This window comes from Protopterus annectens, chromosome 14.part0, assembly GCF_019279795.1.
Source record: "Protopterus annectens isolate FY-2018-M chromosome 14.part0, PAN1.0, whole genome shotgun sequence".
Classification (NCBI taxonomy): domain Eukaryota; kingdom Metazoa; phylum Chordata; order Ceratodontiformes; family Protopteridae; genus Protopterus; species Protopterus annectens.
Window position 1 is genome coordinate 1,101,366,996 of NC_056748.1, and position 23,373 is coordinate 1,101,390,368.

At 45.0% G+C, this 23,373-nt stretch overlaps 1 protein-coding gene across 1 annotated transcript in view; it reads left to right on the forward strand.

Moving 5' to 3' along the window:
• POLR3A (RNA polymerase III subunit A) overlaps nt 1-23,373 on the forward strand; it is a 1,593,947-nt gene that overhangs the window by 1,081,578 nt on the left and 488,996 nt on the right. The window contains exon 17 of the mRNA XM_044055661.1: nt 15,745-15,856. Coding sequence (XP_043911596.1) covers nt 15,745-15,856 — 112 coding nt within the window. The remainder of the gene's footprint in view (nt 1-15,744; nt 15,857-23,373) is intronic.

Below are 23,373 nucleotides of genomic sequence, written 5' to 3' on the forward strand. Positions count from 1 at the left end.
AGTAGTGCTTGGGTTTGTCCCAACAGCTTCAAGTTCAAATCTATATTTGAATGCATATAATCTAGTCATTGCAGATAAATCAAAGACAATGATTAAAAAAAATTTAAAACTAACACATGAAAAAAATAGTGCTGTTGAACAGCACTTTTTTCCTAAGTACAAAGACACAGGGTATGTGAAAAAAAAAACAAGTGATCAGGCTTTATTACAGGTTAGAGCAGAAAGGTAAGATTTTAAAGCCTGAGTATGAGAGAGATCCTTGGCCAACTTGGGGCTTAATTTCAGGGGGTGTGGCCCTGGTTATAAGAAGGAAGAAATCCTTGAGTACTCGCATCATGCCGTCAGAACCAGCAGCATCCCCAAACTGTTGGCTAAATACTAGGCCAGCAGCACCCAGAGATGACAGAGTTCAAGTCATGTAATCTGGGCCAAAGCTATAAAGATGGCATGCTGTTTATTTTGCATTGACTGTAGAAGGCCATCTTGCCCATGGCAGGTCCCCCACCCCCACTGTACAATAAAGTGAGAACTGCCTCGATCAGGCATGATCACTGCCTAGCTCAGAAAATAAGTGATTTTAATCTGTCAGTAGCTTATTGGCAAGAGCATCATTTTCAGCTATTCATATTATGGGTAAATTTGCTGTCAGAGATTGTTGCTTGTGTCTTCTTTCCTGGACTTGAGGATATGGAAATGTCTTTTTAGAGGGTGTTCAGGAGAGGGACACCAAGCGAATGATCTGTTTGCTTCCATTTAGAAAGAGTTAAGTAATTTTGCTCCCTCCTTATTGACTACATTTGCTAGTTTACCCCCTAGGATCCAATTAAAATTAGCCTGAAAATTGGTGTAAAATTAAAAAAAGAATAAAATAAATTAAAGTACAGCCAAAAACATTGTTTACATACAATCATACAAACCAAACCAAAAGCCCAAGGTAACTCTCGGAGTCCGTGTTAGCCCCGCTCCACTCGGCTCACTCCACTCCCCTCCCTGTCCCCTAATCTCACCCGCCCTCACTAGTGCTAAATTTAAACCAGACTTTGCCACTCCCCTCCTGCTAAGTACCAATCAGCACCTCACACACCATTGAGCAACCCTGCCCCCTTAACCCATTTCCTTCTCTCATTCTTCCACACCCTGTTAGCACAGTCAGCCATCAAATTTGGCCCGCCCCCTATCAAAATGCAAACAAGCAGAAAAACACTAATTACCCAAATGCCTATACTGTTTCTATTTTACCATCTCACTACCTACGAACAAATACTTGACCATGGTATTCACTACCCAAATGGTCAGACAGACACCCACGACTTCACACACAACACCAAACACTTTACCTTCCCCAGCATGCCGAATATACCACCCTCTATAAAATACCACCCCTGTACAGCCACAAAACATAATCCTAAAGACAAAGACTATATAAAGCTTATAAACAAACTCCTAAAGCTCAGAATATCCTGTCACTGTAACCTTATAACACACGGAGACATTTATCCCAACCGTGACCCACCCACACCCAATAATCTCCACTCCTCTACCACAACCCCACAGTCAAGCTACCCATGAATAGTCCCACTAGTTCCCTCCTAGCATTTCGCCTAAATATTAGAAGTGTTGACAATAAGGTTCCCAACCTACACGCCCTCCTAGCAACCCACTCCCCAGACATTGTGTCTTAATAGAAACCTGGCTAAAACCCAGTACTACTGACAATGAGATACTACCTCCAGGATACAATATTCACTGGTTAGACTGTGCTACAAGGAAAGGAGGTGGGATAGCAGTCCTTTACAAAAATACTCTAACCGTTAATAGAGACACCATTCAATTTCCCCAATTCAATAACGTGGAACTCCTCATAACCAAGCTACTGTTTAACCAAAACACACACGTGAACATAGTCTGTGCATACATTCCACCAGGCAACAACCTAAATACCATAGAAGATCTCCTTTACTGGTTATCCATTACCTATCCCCAAGAAACCATAGATGTTAAGTTGTCTATCTCGCCTTCATTCTTGCTGGATGGGTTCGGAGCCGACCTCGGCTCTGACTCGGCCACTCTAAAAGCTCGAGAGTTGGTTCCACCGGCTCGAGGCTCCCCTTATATCCCACAATGCTAGGCGTGAGTTACCTCAGATCTCGTTTGCCGCTACAGCGATCGAGGTGTGTTTTCTACCGGCTCCAGGTTAGTGAAAGTTAGACTAGTTTAAATTCTTTAGACTTAAGCTAGCTTAGTGTATTTTTCTTTCCCCTTAGTGTAGTGGATATTATCCCTTCATATCCTTTATCCAGCCCCTTTTTTTCTAAAGAACTTATAGTTCTTTCCCTAAGGCCTTCGGGCCCTCCCTTCCCTATCCTTAGGGTGTGTATGTGTTAATTAGGGAATTTTAACTTAATTACCTTTAGTTTAAATATTTCCTTTGAATCCCTATCAGTGTAATCTGTGTGTGTGTTTTTTTTCTGTGTGTGATTACACTTAGGGTCCTTGAGTATGTCCAAGGATACAAGGGTCTCAGGCTTCAAGAAGTGTGACTCGTGCTGTCAGAAAATGTCTCTGACAGGCGGTCACACTTCTTGTGTGTATTGCCTGGGACCTTTACACCTGCAGGACTCTTGTGCTGTATGCCATGGCTTCAGCCCTAGAGTCCTGCAGGAGAGAAAAAATAAACTCATTTTGAGGGGTTTAATTAAGCCTGAAGGTTCCCTTTCTGTGTCATCGGGGAAACCTTCTAAGGCTTCTAAGACCTCGACTCCAGCTTCAGAGTCGAGGCCTAAGGCTTCGAAGCCTACTGCTTCATTGGCTCCGGCTGGAGCCGATGAGTCTTTGACTGCAGTATCCGTGGTTTCCTCGGCTCCGGCCGGAGCCGAGGCATTAGAGATTCCTGGGTCGGCTCCGATCAGACCATCGGAGCCGACATCTAGAAAGAGATCGAGGTCACCGTCCCTTGGCTCCGTTCATTCGGCTCCAGCGTCTCCCCTGCTGTCGGAATGGAGCCATAGATCTCACTCCTCCAGGTCATCGAGGCTCTCGGATCACGACCTCCAGAGGGTAGTGAGTAGACTTTTGAAGTCCGAGGCACTGGCCCAAATGCTCCAGAGTCCAACTCATCAGTCGATGCCTCAACTTGTTCCAATAAATATTCCTCCTCCGACTCCTTTGAGCTCGGAGCCGGGGCGTCTCGGGACCGAGACTGTGGTAGCGTTGGAGCCGATACATTTGTCTTCGGCTCCGTTGTCGGCTCCGATTTCTTCTTTTGAAGAATCTCAGCGCCGGGCTTCCCTCTTCGGCTCCGAGGGGGTGAGTGGCATCGGACCCTTGTCCGACCCCCCTCTCCCTCTCGGTGCTTCGGCGCTGGTGAGTTCGGCTCCGACATCGGCCTCGGAGCCATCTCTGTCGGTGCCGAGGGAAGGTCTCAGCTTCTCGGAGCGGGGACCTCTGGCTCTGCCTGACGGGGGTGCATTCGAGGTCATGCGGAGTGTGTTGGAACCTTGTTCGACTCCACAGTCGGCTCCGTCCGCCCCTCCCACTTTGGTGCCTTTGGTTATGTCGACTCACTCCCTCATTCCAGACCGCAGAGAGCAAGCTCCTCAAGAATCCCCTGTGGGGATCTCATCCTCTTCCGAGGCCTCCCCTGAATTGGCAGGGGAGCCCCCTAGGAAGAGAAAGTGTAAGAGGAAGCACATAGACTCACCTGAGTCTGTCACCTCTGACACAGATTTAGAGGATTCCGAGGGTTCCCCACGTTCCCCTTCTGAAGATGTCTCTTTTGCAGACATTCTAGAGATCCTGAAACAGAGGGGAAATTGGCCAGCCCTTAACCCTTCGGAGGATGAATCTGTGTATCTTGAGGCGTTTGGCTCTCGCCCTTCCACCTCCTGGGTGTCCCCCCCTTTGATCCCCTCATGCAGGTGGTTGCAAAGAAGGCCTGGACGGCTCCTGATTCAGTGGACCCTACCCCCAGGAGACCTTAGAAATTTATAACAGCACCAACTGACAAGCAATTTCTCACAAAAGGTGTTTCTGTGGATGCTATGGTGGTAGCTGCTGCCACCAAGAAGGAACTAGCTGATCCTTCAGTGCCTGTTCATCCCCTAACAAAGAATCTAGGTCCATGGACAGGTACGGGAAGCGGATGTTCTCGTCAGCGACCTTTGCTATGCGTTCGCTGAATTACCTATGCCATTTTACTCGTCTTCAAAGGGACTTGATCAAAGAAGCGAGTGACATGTTGAAGGATCCTACGGCTGCGGGTTTTCAGGACAAGATGAACACTCAGCTGGCTACCCTGAACTCCATAGCTAACTCCTCCATGCGCCTCCTCTCTTATGCGGCTGATGGAGCGAGCAGGGCCACAGGGACAGGTGTGGCCTTACGCAGACATGCCTGGATGCGGCTATGCAACTTTGCCGACCCCTTTAAAACGTCATTCACTAATCCCCTGTTTGATGGATCATCTCTTTTTGGTCCTCAAGTGAAAGAAACCTTGACTAGGTGCGAGACAGATGGCAAGACTCTTTCTGCCGTCTGAGTCCGTTTCTCCACTCCTTCTAGGCCTTACCCCAAAGGCCAGAAAAGTGGAAAAATGTGGTTCCGCAAACAGTCTCAAGGGACTTCACCTGACGCACAGAGTCGGTTCCCCGCCAGAGGCAGAGGGGGGAACAACAATGGTAGACGTTGCCCTAGAGGCAGGGGGGGTCCGCAAAACCAGGGCAATCGAGAAGCCTTCTCTGATAAGCCCTTTCAGCATCCCTGAGGTGTTGCCCGACTGCCCACCTTCGGAGGCAGTCGGGGGAAGATTGTCTCTGTACCCAGAAGCCTGGCTATCCCTGACTCAAGACAAATGGGTACAGTCCATCATTTCCGAAGGCTATTCCATTCCCTTCGTTCGCATTCCAAACCAATCAAAAAAATCCCTTCCAGATGTTCCACCCGCTCAAAGGGATCTTGCAGCTTTGGAAATTTCAAAGCTGCTTGCAAAAAGAGCAATACAGCCAGTTCCAGCAGACCAGCAAGGATCCGGAATCTACTCCAGGTTCTTTTTAGTTCCAAAGAAAACAGGGGACTGGAGACCAATTTTGGATCTCAGTATCTTGAACAAGTCAGTCAAGAAAACAAGATTTCGGATGGTCACGCTGCAGTCCATCCTTCCCCTATTGGGAAAGGAATACTGGATGTGCTATCTAGACCTTCACGATGCGTGCTAGCACATAAAATGAACCGGCGCTCCAGAAGATTCCTCCGCTTCAGGCTGGGAACCAGTCATTTTCAATTCAGGGCCCTGCCCTTTGGTCTCACCACTGCCCCCCGGGTGTTTACCAAATGCATGGCAGTGGTAGCTTCTCACCTGAGACGTCAAGGATTCCAGGTGTTTCCATATTTGGACGACTGGCTCCTCACAGCTCCCACCAAGCATCTTCTTCTATTGGCCAGGGACTACACCTTTCGCATTTGTCAAAATTTAGGCATTTCAATAAATTGCGAAAAGTCTGTTTTGTCACCTTGTCGTACTATTACCTTCATAGGCGCAAATCTAGACACAGTCAACATGTCTGTGAGACTAACAGATCAGAGTATAACAGACATACACAAACTGGTCTCGCTCCTCTTCAGCAGCAACAGAATCAAAGCCAGGTTAGTTCTGAAAGTGTTGGGGATTATGGCGGCTGCCATACCTCTGCTTCCATTAGCCAGATTCCACATGAGAATCCTTCAATGGATGCTCTTCACGCAATGGTCATACCAGCAACTTCCGATGTCCCACACCATCATGATTACGCAAACATGCAGAAATCATCTTCTGTGGTGGATGTCTTCCCCTCAGCTCTTGTTGGGAAGACCCTTTGTCCCTTCCCCTCCGGTTGCTACTCTGACAGCGCACGGCTCCCTGATCGGGTGGGGGGGGCATTATCAGGGCAGAACTGTCCAGGGCACATGGCAACCAGACGAATGCCACTTGCGCATAAATGTTCTAGAGATGAGAGCAGTGCTTTTAGCGTTGCAAGCCCTTCAAGACTCTCTTCCCTTGGGAACGATAGCAATCCAGACGGACAATATGTCTGTAGTGTGGTATATCAACAAACAAGGCGGAACCAGGTCCTACCCCCTGTGTCGAGAAGCACTCAGACTGTGGCAATGGGCGATTTCTTCTCAGCGGTTTCTGATAGCAACGCACATCCCCGGCAAGTCCAATCAAATCGCGGACAAATTGAGCAGAGCTATCCTCATGCCTCACGAGTGGTCTCTGAAAGACTCTGTTGTGAGAGAAATTTTTCTCAAGTGGGGTCAGCCTTGCTGCGACCTTTTTGCTACTCCCCAAAACAGCAAGTGCAGAGGTTATTTCACCCTATTCCCTTTACCAGGCCAACCCAGCAGAGACGCTCTAGTCCAAGTTTGTCCCCGGGGACTTCTGTATGCATTTCCTCCCTTCCCACTAATCTCTCAAGTGATACAGAAAGCTATCGCTCAGAAGGCCTCGTTGATCCTCATTGCTCCTTACTGGCCTCGACAGGTTTGGTTCCCCTTTCTTCATCATTTTCTGTTGGAGCGACCTTGGCATCTGGACCTAGTTCCAGATCTTTTGATCCATCAGTCGGGTCAGTTTCATCACTCCCTTCCCTCTCTGAACCTCACTGCTTGGTTCCTCCAGTTCCAACCTTAGCCAGGCTTCCTCAAATATCTCACTCTGTCCGAGATATTTTGATAGCTTCCCATAAATCTTCCACTCGAAGATTTATTTGAGTAAGTGGAAACGTTTCGCCTATTGGGCTCAAGGAAGGGACATAGATCCTTTCACTGCTTCCATCCAAATGGTCCTAGATTTTCTAGCTGAACTCTTCCATGCAGGTTCATCTCCATCTACTCTTAAAGTTCAATTGGCAGCTATTTCTAACTTTCATGTGGGCATTTCAGAGTCTGCCATAATGTCCCACAAGCTTTGCAAAGCATTTTTGAAGGGAGTTTTTCTTCTCAGACCTCCTATAAGAAATCCTCCTCCTCCTTGGGACCTAAATTTAGTTCTTAGTTCTTTGATTCTTTCCCCTTTCGAACCTGCAGCCTCCTGTTCTTTAAAATTGCTATCATGGAAGACACTTTTTCTGGTAGCTATTACTTCAGCTAGAAGAGTTTCGGAACTTCATGCACTCAGCTGTCGACCTCCTTATCTGTTGTTCCATAAGGACAGGGTATCTTCTGAACCAACCCGTCCTTTTTACCTAAGATAGCTCGTCTAACCTAAATCAAAGCATTGACCTTCCTGTGTTTTTCCAGAATATTCTAACAGGTCTGAACAGAAATTGCATTGGCTAGATGTTCATCGTCAGTTAAGGTACTATTTGGATAGAACCAAACAATTCAGAAAATCTGACCAGCTGTTTGTCTCTTATGCAGAAGGCAGAAAGGGACTTTCAGTTTCAAAGGTATCATTATCTAGATGGCTAACATCTCTGATTTCCCTTGTTTATGAAATTAGACACCAAAAGCTGCCTAACAAACCTAAAGCCCATTCTACCAGAGCTTTGGCTACTTCTATAGCCTTCCAAGACAGACTGCCTATTGACACCATTTGTGCAGCGGCTACTTGGGCTACTCCTCACACTTTCATTTCTCATTATAAGTTGGATTTAGCTTCTAGGCATAGAGCTAACTTTGGTTCCACTGTTCTCAAGAGTCTGTTCCGTTAGGCCACCCGGGACAAGGTGCTAGGGACGCGGTCCCATCCAGCAAGAATGAAGGCGAGATAGACAACTTAACATATAGAAGTTATGTTCTTACCATAACGTTCCATGTTAGTTGTCTTCTTCTCGCCGCCTTCTTGCGTCCCACCCTCCTTCCCCCTGGCCTGGACAGACCTAGAGGAGTTTTGATTGTGTCCTCTCTTTCTACCACCTCTTACTTTAGGTATGTGCTGCTGTGCATATTTTCCTGGATCAGGATGTAGGTCACCCTTCTCTTCTCCCTGGTTTATAGAGGTGGATTTTGTTTATAGTTATTCTGTTACTATTATAAGCTGGGCCTAGCTTACAAACGAGATCTGAGGTAACTCACGCCTAGCATTGTGGGATATAAGGGGAGCCTCGAGCCGGTGGAACCAACTCTCGAGCTTTTAGAGTGGCGAGTGGGCCGAGGTCGGCTCCGAACCCATCCAGCAAGAAGAAGGCGAGAAGAAGACAACTAACATGGAACGTTATGGTAAGAACATAACTTCTATTTCTTGGTGATTTTAACACCGACTGGCACCCCTGCTCCTCTGACCCCCCCCCCTCACTTATATAAATTTATCTGGGTTTAAACAGACCATAACCTTTCCCACTAGGATAAACAAACCAACAAGTAAAGTATCCTAGACTGGATCCTAGTTAATAACCAATCCCAGCTGTTCACAGCTGGTACTCTCCCTGATGACCTCAGCAACCATTGTCTAACCTATATCATAAAACATAAGGCAGGAAACCCTCACCAGCCCAAATATAAAACATTTAGAAACAGGAAAAACTTTGCTGCTGCTATATTCCAAAATGAATTAAAAGCAGTTGACTGGACAAAACTAAAAAAAATCTAACATTAGAGGAGGCCATAGATCACTTTAACACTAAATACCTAAGTATCCTTGATTCCCATGCTCCAAGCACGTACAATAAAAACTAGATCAAATACAGCACCATGGCTCACAAAAGATACCAAACCTAAAATCAAAACTCAAAACAGAGCCTGGGCCAGCTGGAGAACAACCAAAGCCCCACTTGACCATCTAAAATATCGTCAACTCAGGAATGATACAAAAAAAATCTATTTTACTGGATAAAAAAAGCTTCTACCAAAATCTCCTACAAAAACACCACAACAACCCTCAAAAGTTCTGAGCAGGCTTAAATCAACTACTTTGTCCAGGTCACTCCACCACCCCAACCCCGGCTAACTACACCCTTAGTTCCTCAGAGTTCATAGCTAGCGCCTTTAATAACTTTTTCACTGAAACAATCCAATCCCTAGCAAATCAACTAACCCCCTCTAACTTAAACCACATGCCTAGTCTACCTAATAATCACCCGGAATGTAGCTTCCATTCAATATCCACTAGTTTTATCAAAACACTTCTAAAAAAACTAAAACCCTCCTCCCTGCAGAGTACCTACAAATAGCTGCAGATGCCATTGCATATCCCATATCTATCCTCGTCAACAGAACCTTATCCGAAAATGCTATCCCCTCCCTTTGGAAAATATCTCGCATCATCCCACTCCATAAAGGTGGTAGCTCCTCGGACACATCCAACTATAGACCCATTGCCATTCTTTCCCCACTAACCAAAATAATGGAGAAATGTGTACCCAAGCAACTAATGCAATACCTTTCACAGAATAATAAACCAAAACAGGAATGACAATAGGCTAACCTCTACAGTCTTTCTTGACCTATCAAAAGCCTTTGACATGGTCAACCATGAACTTCATTCTTTCACTAAAAATCTGTTTTCCTCAACAAGCCTACTATCCAGTGGTTTGTCACTATGGCAGGGCAAACTCTCCAGCCAGTTACCTGTCACACGGTCCATAATAGGTCCACTACTCTCCTCTATTTTTATCCACAACCTCCACACTGCTATTCCTAAAGACACCTGCATTCAATACGCAGATGATTCCACTCACATCTGCTCAGCCACCTCCCCATCCAACTTGCAAATCTTAACCCAAAACACATTTAACACTATCGAGAACTGGTTCACCAACCAAATGCCTACTTCTGAACCCCAGTAAAACTAAACTTCTACTCTTCTCTCCCACTAGTAGATCCACCACACTTTCATTCTCTGTCACATCTAACAATGGTACCACTATTTCCCCAGATAATCACACCAAACTGCTAGGGGTTATTATAAACAATCTCAAATTTGACCTACAGGTCAACAAAACCATACAGACCATCAATAAGAAGCTTGGATCACTGTATAGAAACAAGACATTTTTAACCCCACTGGCTAGGACTGCAATCACCCTATCACACCTACTCTGTACTCTTTTATATGCCTCGTCTGTGCTCTCAAACCTCAACAAATCTGAACTAGGTAAGCTGTCCCATAGCTACAATCATATTGCCAGACTCACCACTGGCTCCACCTATAGAACCCACCGCTACCAGAACCTTAAAACAGCTAGAGTGGCTAGAACTGCCTAGCCTAATTCAGTTCAATCAACTCGTAATAGCACACAAAATTGTGTACCACCCTGAGGATACCCCCTCACTTAAAAATATTATTAAGCCATATAGCAACCTAAGATCCCTACGGTCAGCTGATAAACTACTGGTCCAAACCCACAAAGCTAATAACTCTGCTGGTGAATCCCTGTTTGCCAACTTCATTGGCAAAACCTGGAATTCGTTGCCAAACTATATAATCCTACAGTCCTCAATAAGTCTCTTCAAAAAAAACCTCAAATAGTATCTCAAAGTGAATTGGCTATGCCCATGTACCAACCCTGATTTTGTTATAAACTAAAAGCATATTCTGCAATTATCATAACTCGTAACTACATCACCAAGCTCTGCTTCCAATCTGATGTCTCTTACTTTTAATTGTCTGTCCATGAGAATTGTTAGTCCCTACTAGGGAACACTATTAACCCATTGTATGTAATCACTTTGTTTTTATAATTGTTTGCTAACTTCTGTGTAATTTATGTAAGTTTGTCTATGTGGAGCTTTTCTCCCCGGGCCTCCGCTGAAAATGGACATGTATCCAGTTGGACTATCCCGGTAAACAAATGTAAAATAAATAAAATAAAATAAATCTATTCTGCCAAAGGTAATAGGGAAAGGTGGAGTTAGTACTTGATTCTTCCTCTTGTGGCAGCTGGGACTGTGGCCTGCTTTCCCTTGTACTGTGTTTCTGTGACTCGGTGCAAAATTCAGAGAAGGACCTAGCTTAGAATGGTGTGGTTTTGCGGTGTCTCCCTGATAGAACAGGAAACCTTGCTTGGGTACAAGCCAAGGAAAGTTACGCACAATGGGAGTAACAGTCGTATCCACCTTATGGTGTGGCTTGTGGCTTAGATTCCTTAGCTCCACTGGACCCATCTGGATATTGCATCTAAAAGGAAGGAAACTGCTTTGGAAGCCTTTTTACCCAGCTTCTATAATATGTTTGTTTAGATGGACATTTATATTGTTTCCCCATTTTGTCAGTAGATTGATGCTTCTGGTTTATTTGGTACAGATTTCTCCATCATTAGGGTCCATATCAACTATTTCTGCCCATTGCACTGTGTGAATGGCTGAGCTGTGGGTTAGCATTGTGTGATTGAGAGTTTCCTTAAAGGGGTGGGGGTCTGCATTGCCATCCTTCTTGAACTTGTCCAGTTCTAAGCAGTAGAAGGCTATAATGATATCTTTTGAGCCAGTAAATCGCTTTTATCCCCGAGATGTTTTCTTCCAAGCAATGGGATTTGTAGCACAATGCTGATGCAGGGTCTCAAACTCTGAGTTGCATAAAATTTTAAAATGTGAAAGGTCATTACACAGTGGGCTGCACAATGGTATTGGTATCAAAATTGTATGTGGGAGCTCTTGCGTTTATATTGTGAAGCCATGTAAGAAAATTGTATTTTATTTGCCAAACATTAGTAGTATGGTCAAACATTTCTCCAAGTGAGTAACACACTGCTCTTTTGGTGTATTGCACAATAAATGCAAATTATGTATGTCATATTTTGTATTGCACAATAAATGCAAATTATGTATGTCATATTTTTTTACTATTTCAAAACTGTTATATTAACTACAGAGCTGTGTCTGCTGTCAACTGTCACAATTATGTGCCTTACTAAGATGTGCAGTTTTGTTTTTATGCATCTCTGCTCAACAGTATTAATGCAGATATGAAAATGTAACTAATCCTAATTGCTTTGTAAAATAGACTCTTTAATCACTCCAATTTGTCTCTCACTGACTCTTGCTCTTTGCCCAGAAAATTGTCTATTTTTAGATGGCCGTTTGGTGTTTCATACATGACCTGTATGTCATTGGACTCAGTTTTAGAATATTTTTCCTCCCTGCAGCCTGACCACCAGCCCCTCACCTTGCACACTGAGTCTACCTGACCTGGCTCAAACTGACCCACATCTGGAGATAGGTTGAGGATGGTGGTGCATCATACCACTGCTAGGGAATGTGCCCTAACCCCCTGCTACCCTGTAACAGCCACACGAGATCTGTGATTGCTGCCCTCAAGCAGTACATGCATACTTCTGAGCATGTGTAGTATCCCAACAAAGTGATGCACCTGTTTTGCAGTGTGGAGGCTTATCAGGCTGTTCATGCTGCTGTTGTGGTGAGCCTAAGTTGGTTCCTTCCCCTAGCATGGACAGGTAGATGTCTGCTGCTCACTCCCATCATCTGGCTTTTGTGCTACTAACTAAATTGTCTGGGGCACAGTAAAGGTTCTGTCCCACTAGGCGCAGTATTTTGAATATTGTTATTACTATGCACCACAAGCATACTTGCAACTTTCTGTTCAGCTTATCCAGGTGTGACCGGCATTACTTGCAAAGGTCTCCCGAGCATGACAGTGTCACCCTCAGTTTTTGCTGTATTAATGCAAATATGTAAGATGAGACAAGTTTACAAGGTTATGAAAATTTTGAATTAATTCATAGGTTCATAGGTTCATAGGTTTATACTAGGCTATCTGCCCTAAGGCATTTATAAGCCTAGCCCAAATTATTGTGGCTTACGCCACCCCTTATATGAAAAAATACTGTGCCCATTAGTTTGTTGTGCCTCTGTCCAGCAGTGACCCAGAGATGATTCCCGGGGTAAACCTACGATCTCCCATCCACAGGTCTAGATTTCTCTTGAACAGAGTCAGCGAGGTGCTCTGCCTCACATGGACCGGGATTTTATTCCACAGCATAGGGAGTCTCTGAGTGATAAATCTATCCCTCCAGCACGTCCTATTTATATCCGTGCTAAGGTTTAAGTCGCTTGCTCTAGTGGTTTTGGTGGATTTGGATTTTTGAGGTGGAGCATGTCCATTAATTCCGGGTTGGACATGGCCTTGTATGTCAGGCACATGTCACCTCTGAGCAGACGGTATGCGACTGAATAGAGCTGGAGTTTCTTCAATCTGGCAGCATATGACAGATTTTGGAGTCCCTTTATCCTTTTGGTGAGGAACTTTTGGGGTCTCTCCAATTGCTGCAGATGTCGGGTGAGATACATCCCGAATGGGGCATTGTACTCGATCATTGGTCTGATAAGTGAAGAGTACAGGGGAACAATGACCTCACTAGATCTGGATGTGAATCCCTTCATGATCAGGTGGGCAATACTTTTCACAAATATGTTTACACTGATGGTATGTACAATGTCTCTTTTTGCAGATGCCATCTTACTTCTAATCCACAACTTTTCATGACATTGTCACAATATTAGAATAATAGTAATATTAACAGTGTGCCTAGTTACAATAATCTTTGCTTCTCTTCATTGTGTTTTAACAGTAATTTGTTTTCTAGCACCCTCTGCTTATATACGCTACTTTGCATGACAGTGTCACGTATTTCCATGTGGGTACCTTGCCGATCTCTCTCTTTCCTAGTACACAGTACACTCGGTATTACAGTAATGATAATCTTCAGTACATGTTCTTGTGCTACTCTTACTCAAGTGTGTTCCATTTCTTTACTAACACCAACTACTTGCTTAACCTCCCAACATGAGTACCATGCGACATTTGATTTATTAATGCAGATATGAAAATATTTTTATAATATAACCTTTTGCAAATATTCAGTTGCTTAGACCCTTTACACGCAGACATTTTTCTTTGCATGTGTGCTGTATTCCACCTTTCTTTGTAAAGCATGACTTACTGTTGATGAGCTGTTTGTTAGACTAATGTTAATGTTAGCACTGTGCTCCAAAATAGTTGTATTTTTTTTCCTCTGCTGGCCTTGCCCAGTTGTATTTAGTATCAATTTTTCTCTGATACCCACTGGTTACATAGACTTCCATAACATGAAAGTAGCACAGTCCAATTTGATGAAATAATATAGTAACTTGAGCCCCATTGATTGAGCGGAGATGTTTTCACTATTGATACCTACCACATCCTGGCAGCTTTCAGATTCTGCATTGCTCCCTAATAACCCATTCTTAGTTACTAGTGTAAATAATAAAAATGGTATGAATATTAATATAGTGTACTTCATGTAGTAAGATTGTTCGTGTACTTGTGTTAACCAGTCATATTTAGTGTCACTTATTCTTCTAGCACACATTGCTTTCTAAAAAAATGGAAATCACACGGTTCTCCAGCTGTGGCAGTTAAGGTGCTTGATACAGGGATTAAACAATACGAATTGCAAAATGCATCTGCAAAGAATAATATAAATGCTAGATGGGAATTGAATTAATGGGATCAGAGTGCATCAGTAATTGACTAATTGTACTACATAAATGAAAGGTGGTGGTTGAAGTTTCATAACAGGAAGATCCATCTTATAGCACCAGGATTTTGCTAGAACATGGTCAGAAGGCTAAAGAATCAGAAGGCTGACAGCAGTCGTATCTTTCTGGAGCTATGTTGGACCATTTGTTCTGTATCCTTTCTGTTGACATGAAAAGGAGTGGAATTTATGCACATTTACTTTGGAGAAGAATGAAAACCCTATGGGGAGGATAGAGGCCTGGCTCCTCACCCTGAGTCTGAGTTCTGGAATGTAGGCACAGCCTATAGCTGCCACCTTGAGTATGATTTGAGATGGTAGCCACAACCTTACCTCCCTGTAGATCAACCAGAGCATGACTGTTACCTAGGATTCCAATGACCAGCCCTTTCAAGTCACATGGCCTCAGCTCATTGTTAGTAAATGGGGAGTGTGGACTTATTTCTGCACGCCTTCCCCACATTCAGAAGGGCTTTAAAGGTGTAGAGTGAGGAACGTTTACCAGATCCTTTTGTGCTGGTGTCCATAGTATAGGCTGTAGACCTTCATGTAGATATTCATGACCTGGAGAGGCTTGTCTTTGCAGTTCTAGGAGCACACCCTTAAAGTATAAGGCCTAATACCAGCCATGTGGCCCAATACAGACTTAAGTCTCCGCTGTTTTGTTAGCAATTACTTCCCATAGTGTGGTACACTGTTTCCTTAACACCGAGCGTCTGCCTGTCTCGTGCTTGACTCCATGCACTTCTTAACCTGTCTCCGTGTTTGATCCCTATAAGGAGTCAGAGGACTCAGAGAGGCTGTAATATTTGAAACAGATAACGAGACCTATTTTCCCCTAACAGCTTCTCTCTGGATAACCCCTTCTTTGAAGAAATCCTTAGGGTCGTGAAGTCCTCCAAGGATTGGATTGTCTGCCAAGGACCAAGTCATGTGAATCCCCCCCCCCCCCCACACACACACACACACACACACACACACATTTCCCTTCAGGCTTGAAATGCCCGATTTGAAATTTAGGGAATGAAATCTTGGTTCATCAACCCCTCTCAACATTACAAACAAACTTCTTCCAACCTAAGATGTAGAAACTGGGAGTTAATATTAAAGTAGTGGTACAGCTGCAAGATCTCCTGCATAGGCAGTGTTGGGCAGGACTGGACCTTCCTTCAAAAACAGCTGTCAAAAAGTTATTTGCAATACTGTTTAAGTCCTTTATGCACCAAGTCACAGGTTTCTCAAAAAATATTTCCTGCTGTGGTAAATGTACGATATTTTTTCTTTACACTTGCAGGCCTTGATCCTGAGGGAGCTTTCCGTTATCCGAGACCATGCTGGCAGCGCCTGTCTCAGAGAGTTGGATAAGAGTAACAGTCCCCTTATCATGGCCCTCTGTGGATCTAAAGGTAACAGACTTGCAGTCTGAGACTGTGAATGTCAACATTTCATATATAGACACCTGGATTAAATACTACTGCGCTATGTTAAGAGGAACATTATTTGGCATGATTTTATTCATGAACTGTAATGAACCAGAGAACTTGTTTGTATACTGTATTTTTATTAATTTTGACGTATGCTTTAATTATGGAGTGTAGTCTGTGCTACAAAGGTGTATGTGCACAGTCAGACCAATGTAAAGCTCACCTTAATGCACTGAAAGCTGATTTCACTAAACTGTAAAGTGAAAATGTTGGTACTGATTGGAAGCTTTTAAAGTTTGTTTATTGTGTTTTTGATCAGATACGTTGGTCCTGGACTCTGTTCAGGTACAGAAGCACAATTAATTGCAATATTTGATTTGCAGCACAAAGTACAATATTTACATGAGCAATTAGTTTTCAGCATTGCATGTTACAAAGATCAAAACTGCTGTGAAAGTCGATTTTTTTATTAATCCAATGTTTGGCTTGCAGAGGTATTAAAATACTGCTTTGCCTTGCATGTCAGTAGACCATTGGCTTAGCATGGATTTTTCTTTCAGGCGCCTCTTTCCAGTTCATCAGTATGATTTTCTTAATTCTGAGGTTGTTTATAAATGTGGGTTTTAAACCTGAATTTTTAAACTGCTTAGTGTAATGTATGAAGAATGTTCTTCATTCTCACTGCAGCAGTACGCTGCAGGTGGTGTACTACCAAGAATACAGCACCCACTGAGCTTGCCAAAAGTCTAATGCCTCTCCCTCACTCTGGCTGCTGATAGGCTGCACCCTTTTTTGGAGGGAAGTGTGTTGGCAGCCTGGTGAGGTAAACCTTTAGTATTTTCGTGCTGCTTCCAGAAGCATCTGTCTGGCTCCAGATGTGCAGCTGTCACTCAAAAGCTTCTGGCCTAACAGATGAGACCTCTTTTAGGGACTTCTTCCTCTCATAAATATTTTTATTGAATATTTGTGGTATATTATCTACCTTCATGTATGTATAAAGGACAGCTATTTGGGCATTCCACCTTAAGAACACTGGCTTCTATCAGGGATTATTGCTCTGTTTACTTGGCTTATTTTAAAATTTTATGTGGAAAACTGATTTTATATTAAAAAAAAAAGTATTTGGGCTGTGCTTTTATATTTGGAATATTTGTTTTTACTTGTGTTACTGTTTTTAACATAATTAGAATGTCCTCTCATTTCTGAGGTAATAAATGATGTTGTCTATCTTGCCTTCGTTCTTGCTGGTTGGGTTCGGAGCTGATCCTCTGCTCTGACTCTGCCATCTTCAATAGCTCGAAAGGTGTTTACTGGCTCGAGGCTACCCCTTATCCCATAATGCCTAGCGATGGCTACCCAGATCTCGTTTGCCGCTTCAGCTGCGAGGTATCGTTTTTCTGGCTCAGGCTCATATAAAGTTTTTTGTATAACTTTCTTCACTAGAATTCAACCCTTCTAGTATTTTATTATTAACAATAGTCTTGTTTTGTGATAGTTTAACTTGTAGTTTCCCTCCTTTTTCTTGTAGAACTCGTTTAACTTAGAGAGTTCTCCCCCACCCCTCCCTCCTACCTCTTCTTGTCAGGTTAGCCATTTAAGTTAGAGAAAAAAAAAAACTTTAGCTATAGTCTTTATAGTAGTGTTCTTTTTTGTAGACTGTATATTGCTTCTGGTTGTTATTCTTATAATTGTTTTTCCTTCTACTTTCAAGGATGTCAAAGGAATTAAAGGTTTCTGGGTTCAAGAATTGTGACTCATGCTGTCAGAAAATGTCTCTAACAGATGGGCACACTTTTTGCGTCTGTTTAGGCGCTGTGCACCTTGCAGGACTCTTGTTCTATTTGCCATGCCTTTAGTCCAAGAGTCCTGCAGGAGCGTAAGAATAAGCTTAGTCTTAGGGGTCTTTTAAAACCCCAGGATTCACCGGCCAAGAACTCACAGCCTGTGAAATCCCCTAAATCCACGAAGCCATCGGCTCCAAGTTCGGAGCCGTCTTCGGTTCAGGATTTACCTTCCACGTCGGTTCCAGCTGGCACCGACAAGACAATCTCCCTATCGGCTCCATCAGAGGCTTTGAGCCGTCGCGGAGCCACAAGAGGCTGAGGTCCCCTTCACTAGAATCAGTGCACTCAGCTCCTCTGTCTACTTCAGAGCGAGCGTAGTCACCGATCCTCTCACTCCTCTTGATCCTCTAGGCTGTCGGATCACGATGCAGAGAGAGTGGTCAGTAGGTTGCTAAAGTCGCAGGCACTAGCCAAATTGTTGTCCAGCCCTCCTCAACAGGTATCGGCTCCATCCACTTCTCTGTGTTCCTCCTCCGACTCCAGTGAGTTCAGAGCCGGAGTTTGTTGGGGTTCGAGTAGTGGAACCGTCTGCTCCGATAACTCTATCTCCTTCGGTTCAGACGTCGGCTCCGATTCCCTCGGTGGTGCCTTCCATCGAGGGATCTGGGCGCTGGGGCTCCCTCGTCAGCTCCAAGGGGGCGAATGGCATCGGACCCTTGTCCGACCCCGTTCTCCCTCTCAGAGCTTTGGTGCAGGTGAGCTCTGCTCCTACATCGGCCTCAGAGCCGTCTCCCTCGGTTCGGAGAAAGATTCCTATTTCTTCGGAACCGGAGCTTTCTCTGCATCATGGCAGGGACGCCTTTGATGTCATGCGGAGTGTGCTGTCCCCTGAGTCAGCTCCACTATCAGCCCCACCGACTCCGTCCCCTGTAGTGCCTGTGCCATCCTCTGCTTCTCCTCCAGACCCCAAGCGTAGTTAACCGATGCTCAAGGACACCCCACTGGGTGTTTCCTCCTCTTCTGGAGCCTCTCCTGATCACTCAGAAGAGCCCCCTCGGAAGAAAAAGTCTAAGAGGAAGCACATTGACTCCCCCGAGTCTGTCATTTCTGATACAGACTTGGATGATTTGGAAGGGTCCCCGAGATCCCCCTCTGAAGAGGTTTCCTTCTCGGACATCCTAGAAATGCTTAAGCAGAGGGGGAACTGGAATCCCCTAGCCCCTTCTGAGGATGAGTCTGTATTTCTGGATGCCTTCGGTTCCCGACCTTCCACCTCCTGGGTGTCTCCTCCTTTCGTTCCATTTATGACAGTGGTGGCTTGAAAGGCTTGGTCAGCTCTGGATACAGTCGAACCAACTCTGAGGAGACCTAGTAAATTTATTACAGCACCCCAGGATAAGCAGCTCCTTTCGAAGGGTGTCCCTGTTGATGCTATGGTGGTAGCAGCAGCCACCAAAAAAGAGTTAGCGGAGACCTCTTCATCTGTCCATCCCCCTAACAAGGAGTCTAGGATGATGGACAGATATGGGAAGTGAATGTTTGCTTCAGCGACCTTCTCTATGAGGGCACTGAACTACCTGTGTCATTTTACCCGGCTTCAAAGGTATCTCCTTAAAGAGCTCGGAGATACCCTCCAAGATCCAACAGCAGAGGGAGCACAGGCCAAGGTAGCTTCCCAGCTAGCGATGCTTAATTCTGTCATTAACTCCTCCATGAGGCTCATTTCCTATGCAGCCGATGGGGCGGGTAGAGCCGCTGATACCGGGGTGGCCCTTAGGAGGCATGCCTGGATGCGACTGTGTAACTTTGCGGAACCCTTTTGAGCGTCCTTCACCAACACTCCCTTTGATGGTTCCTTTCTTTTTGGACCATAGGTGAAAGACACTTTGACTAGGTGTGAGCAAGAAGGCAAGAATCTCTCTGCCGTGGGAGTCCGTTTTTCCACTCCCTCTAGACCCTACCCCAAGGGTCAGAAGAGTGAGAAGATGTGGTTCCGTAAATCTCAGGGAGCCTTGCCTGGCACACGTAGTGATTTTTCCTCCAGAGGCAGAGTGGGAAACAACAATAGACGGCCTCGTGGCAGAGGGCGTCCGCAGGACCAGGGCAACAGAGAATCCTCCTCTGATGAGCCCTTTCAGCATTCCTGAAGGGTTGCCTGGCTGCTCATCTCTGGAGGCAGTCGGGGGAAGACTTGTGCTGTACCCAAAAGCCAGGCGAAGTTTAACACAAGATAGATGGGTACGGTCCGTTCTATCTGGAGGTTGCAAAATTCCCTTCCATCAACCCCCTTTACAGTCAAGGAAGACCTTCCCAGATGTTCCACCCAATCTGAAGGAGCAAGCAGTGATATAAGTTTCAAAACTGCTAGATAAAAAAAGCCATCCATGAAGCCCCGGCAGACCAGCACAGATCCGGAACTTACTCAAGGTTCTTTTTAGTACCAAAAAAGACAGGAGACTGGAGACAGATTTGGATCTCAGCAGACTAAATAGGTCTGTGCAAAGAACGAAGTTTCGGATGGTCATGTTACAGTCCATTCTACCCTTTCTCGGTCAGGACAGTTGGATGTGCTCTATAGATCTTCAGGACGCGTACTACCATATAAAGATGGACAGGCGCTCCAGGAGATATCTTCGCTTCCGGCTGGGGGCCAGTCATTATCAGTTCAGAGCTCAGCCCTTTGGTCTCACCACAGCCCCCAGGGTGTTCACCAAATGTATGGCAGTGGTCACGGCTCACCTGAGGCGTCAAAGATTTCAGGTGTTTCCGTATCTAGATGACTGGCTCCTTACTGCTACCACCAGGCATCAACTCATACAAGCACGGGACTACACAATCACAATCTGCTCACAGCTCGGCATCACAATAAATTTAGAAAAATCTGCCTTGTTGCCCTGTCAATCTATCGCTTACATAGGAGCAAACTTAGACACAAGGGATATGTTTGCAAGGCTACCACCAGAAAGGGTGTCCGCAATTCGTCAGCAGGTACAGGTTCTGATGCAGAGCAAAAGGATCCAAGTCAGGTACATCCTTCAAACTCTGGGTTCCATGGCAGCAGCCATTCTCCTAATCCCACTGACGTGCTTTCATATGAGGATTCTTCAGTGGCTTCTGTTTACGCAGTGGTCTTTCCAAGAGCTACCCATGACTTACAAGATCATGATCACGGATGCAGGCAAAAGGCATCTTTCTTGGTGGATGGTCTCCCCACCAGTTACTCAGGGCAGACCTTTCATACAACCCCCTCTGGTAGCCACAGTGACGACAGACACCTCCCTGATAGGGTGGGGGGAGGCCTTATCTGGGCAGGACAGTCCAAGGCACGTGGCAACCTCACGAGTACCATCTGCACATAAATGTCCTGGAAATGAGAGCCGTGCTCCTGGCGTTGCAAGCCCTTCAAGACTCTCTTCCTCCTGGGACCATTGCTATTCAAACGAACAGCATGTCAGTGGTGTGGTACATCAACAAGCAGGGCGGAACCAGGTCCTACCCCCTGTGTCGAGAAGCACTCACTTTGCCAGTGGGCGATTTCCTCCCAATGTTTTCTGATTGCGACACACATCCCTGGGAGTTCCAACGTCATAGCAGACAGGCTCAGCTGATCTATTCTAATGCCTCACGAGTGGTCTCTGAATCATGAAGTTGCGAATCTTGTTTTTCGCAAATGGGGACAGCCTTGTTGCGATCTCTTTGCCACCCCTTTCAACAGCAAATGCAGCAACTACTTCTCCCTTCTTCCATTTCCGGGTCACACACCCAGAGACGCTGTAGTCCACGATTGGCCCCAGGGATTTCTTTATGCCTTTCCTCCATTCCCTCTGATACTCAAACTTATACAGAAAGCAATATCGTTGGGTTGCAAAATGATCCTCATTGCTCCTTACTGGCCTCGACAGATATGGTTCCTGTTCCTGCACCGTTACCTTCTCGATCAACTCTTGACCCAATTCCAGACCTCCTGGTTCATCAATCAGGCAGGTTGCATCAATCCCTCAAAACTCTCCAGCTCACAGCTTGGTTGCTCCACTTCCAACCCTTAGCCAGGCTTCCCAGCATTTCCCCAGCAGTCCGTGACATTATTGTGTCCTCTCACAAGTCTACAACGAGGAAAACTTATGCTAGCAAATGGAAAAGTTTTTCTTGTTGGACAAAGACTAGGAATGTGGATCCCTTTTCAGCCCCAGTCCACGAAATCTTGTAATTCCTAGCTCAACTGTTTCATTCCGGGTCTGCTGCTTCTACAATCAGGGTACAAATGGCGGCCATTTTTATCTTTCATGTTGGTTTTTCGAACTTTAACATTGTCTCATAAGCTATGTAAAGCTTTTTTGAGAGAGACAACTCTTCTTAGGCCTCCAGTGAGAGATCCCCCTCCTCCTTGGGACCTTAATTTAGTCCTAACCTCCTTAATCTTGCCCCCTTTTGAACCAGTAGGGTCCTGCTCTATCAAGTTCCTATCTTGGAAGACACTCTTTCTGATAGCTATTACTTCAGCCAGATGTGTCTCCGAACTTCAGGCGCTATGTGTTCGTCCTCCATACTTGGGTTTTCATAAGGACAGGGTTGCTCTGAGGACTAATCCCTCATTTCTCCCTAAAGTCTGCTCAGAAAGTAATTTAAACCAATCTATAGATCTTCCGGTGTTTTTCCCTAATCATACCAACAAGGCAGAATACAAATTACACCAATTGGACGTTCATAGGCAATTGCATTTTTACCTGCACAGAACTAAAGAGGTAAGGAAATTGGACCAACTATTCCTCTCTTACTCCTTGGGCAAACAAGGTCTTCCAGTTTCCAAGGTAACCTTGTCTAGATGGTTGTCACACACTATTTCTTTCATTTATCAGTTAAGGAACAAACAATTACCTATTAAACCGAAAGGTCATTCTACTAGGGCCTTGGCCACCTCTGTAGCCTTCCAGTCTAGGTTGCCCATGGATTCCATCTGCGCAGCTGCCACGTGGGCAAACCCTCATACCATAATTTCTCATTACAAGTTGGATATGGTCTCCAGGAGCAGAGCTGACTTTGGTTCCACTGTTCTGGAGAGTCTGTTCCACTGAGCCACCCAGGTTTTTAGGTGCTAGGGACGCTGTCCCAACCAGCAAGAACAAAGGCAAGATAGACAACTTAACATGAAGTTATGTACCTACCATAACGTTCCATGTTAGTTGTCTTCATCTCGCCTTCCTTCTTGCATCCCACCCTCCATCCCCCTGTCCTAGTGGATCGAGAGGAGTTTTTTTCTGTTTCACTGGCTGTGTGTTCTCTTGTTTCCTCTTTTTGACTTAAGAGAATATGGCAAGTATAGTCAACTGATTCTTGACAGATTTATTATGTTGTCTGGAGTTAGCTATTTCAAATGAGATCTGGGTAGCTATCGCTAGGCATTATGGGATAAGGGGTAGCCTTGAGCCAGTAACCACCTATTGAAGATGGCTGAGTCGGAGCCGAGGATCGGCTCCGAACCCAACCAGCAAGAAGGAAGGCGAGATGAAGACCACTAATGTGGAACGTTATGGTAGGTACATAACTTCTTTTTCTGTTATTTCTGACTAAACGTTTAAGGTCTGGTGTCAGTTTTCAGTGGTACTGCTTGTGTTTGCTAGTATGGGGGAGGGAACGCGTCCTTGGTGCTTACTAGTGAATAGTTACCTTCTCCTAGTGTTACTGTACCAGTAATCTGGTTTCTTCTCTGGCTATACA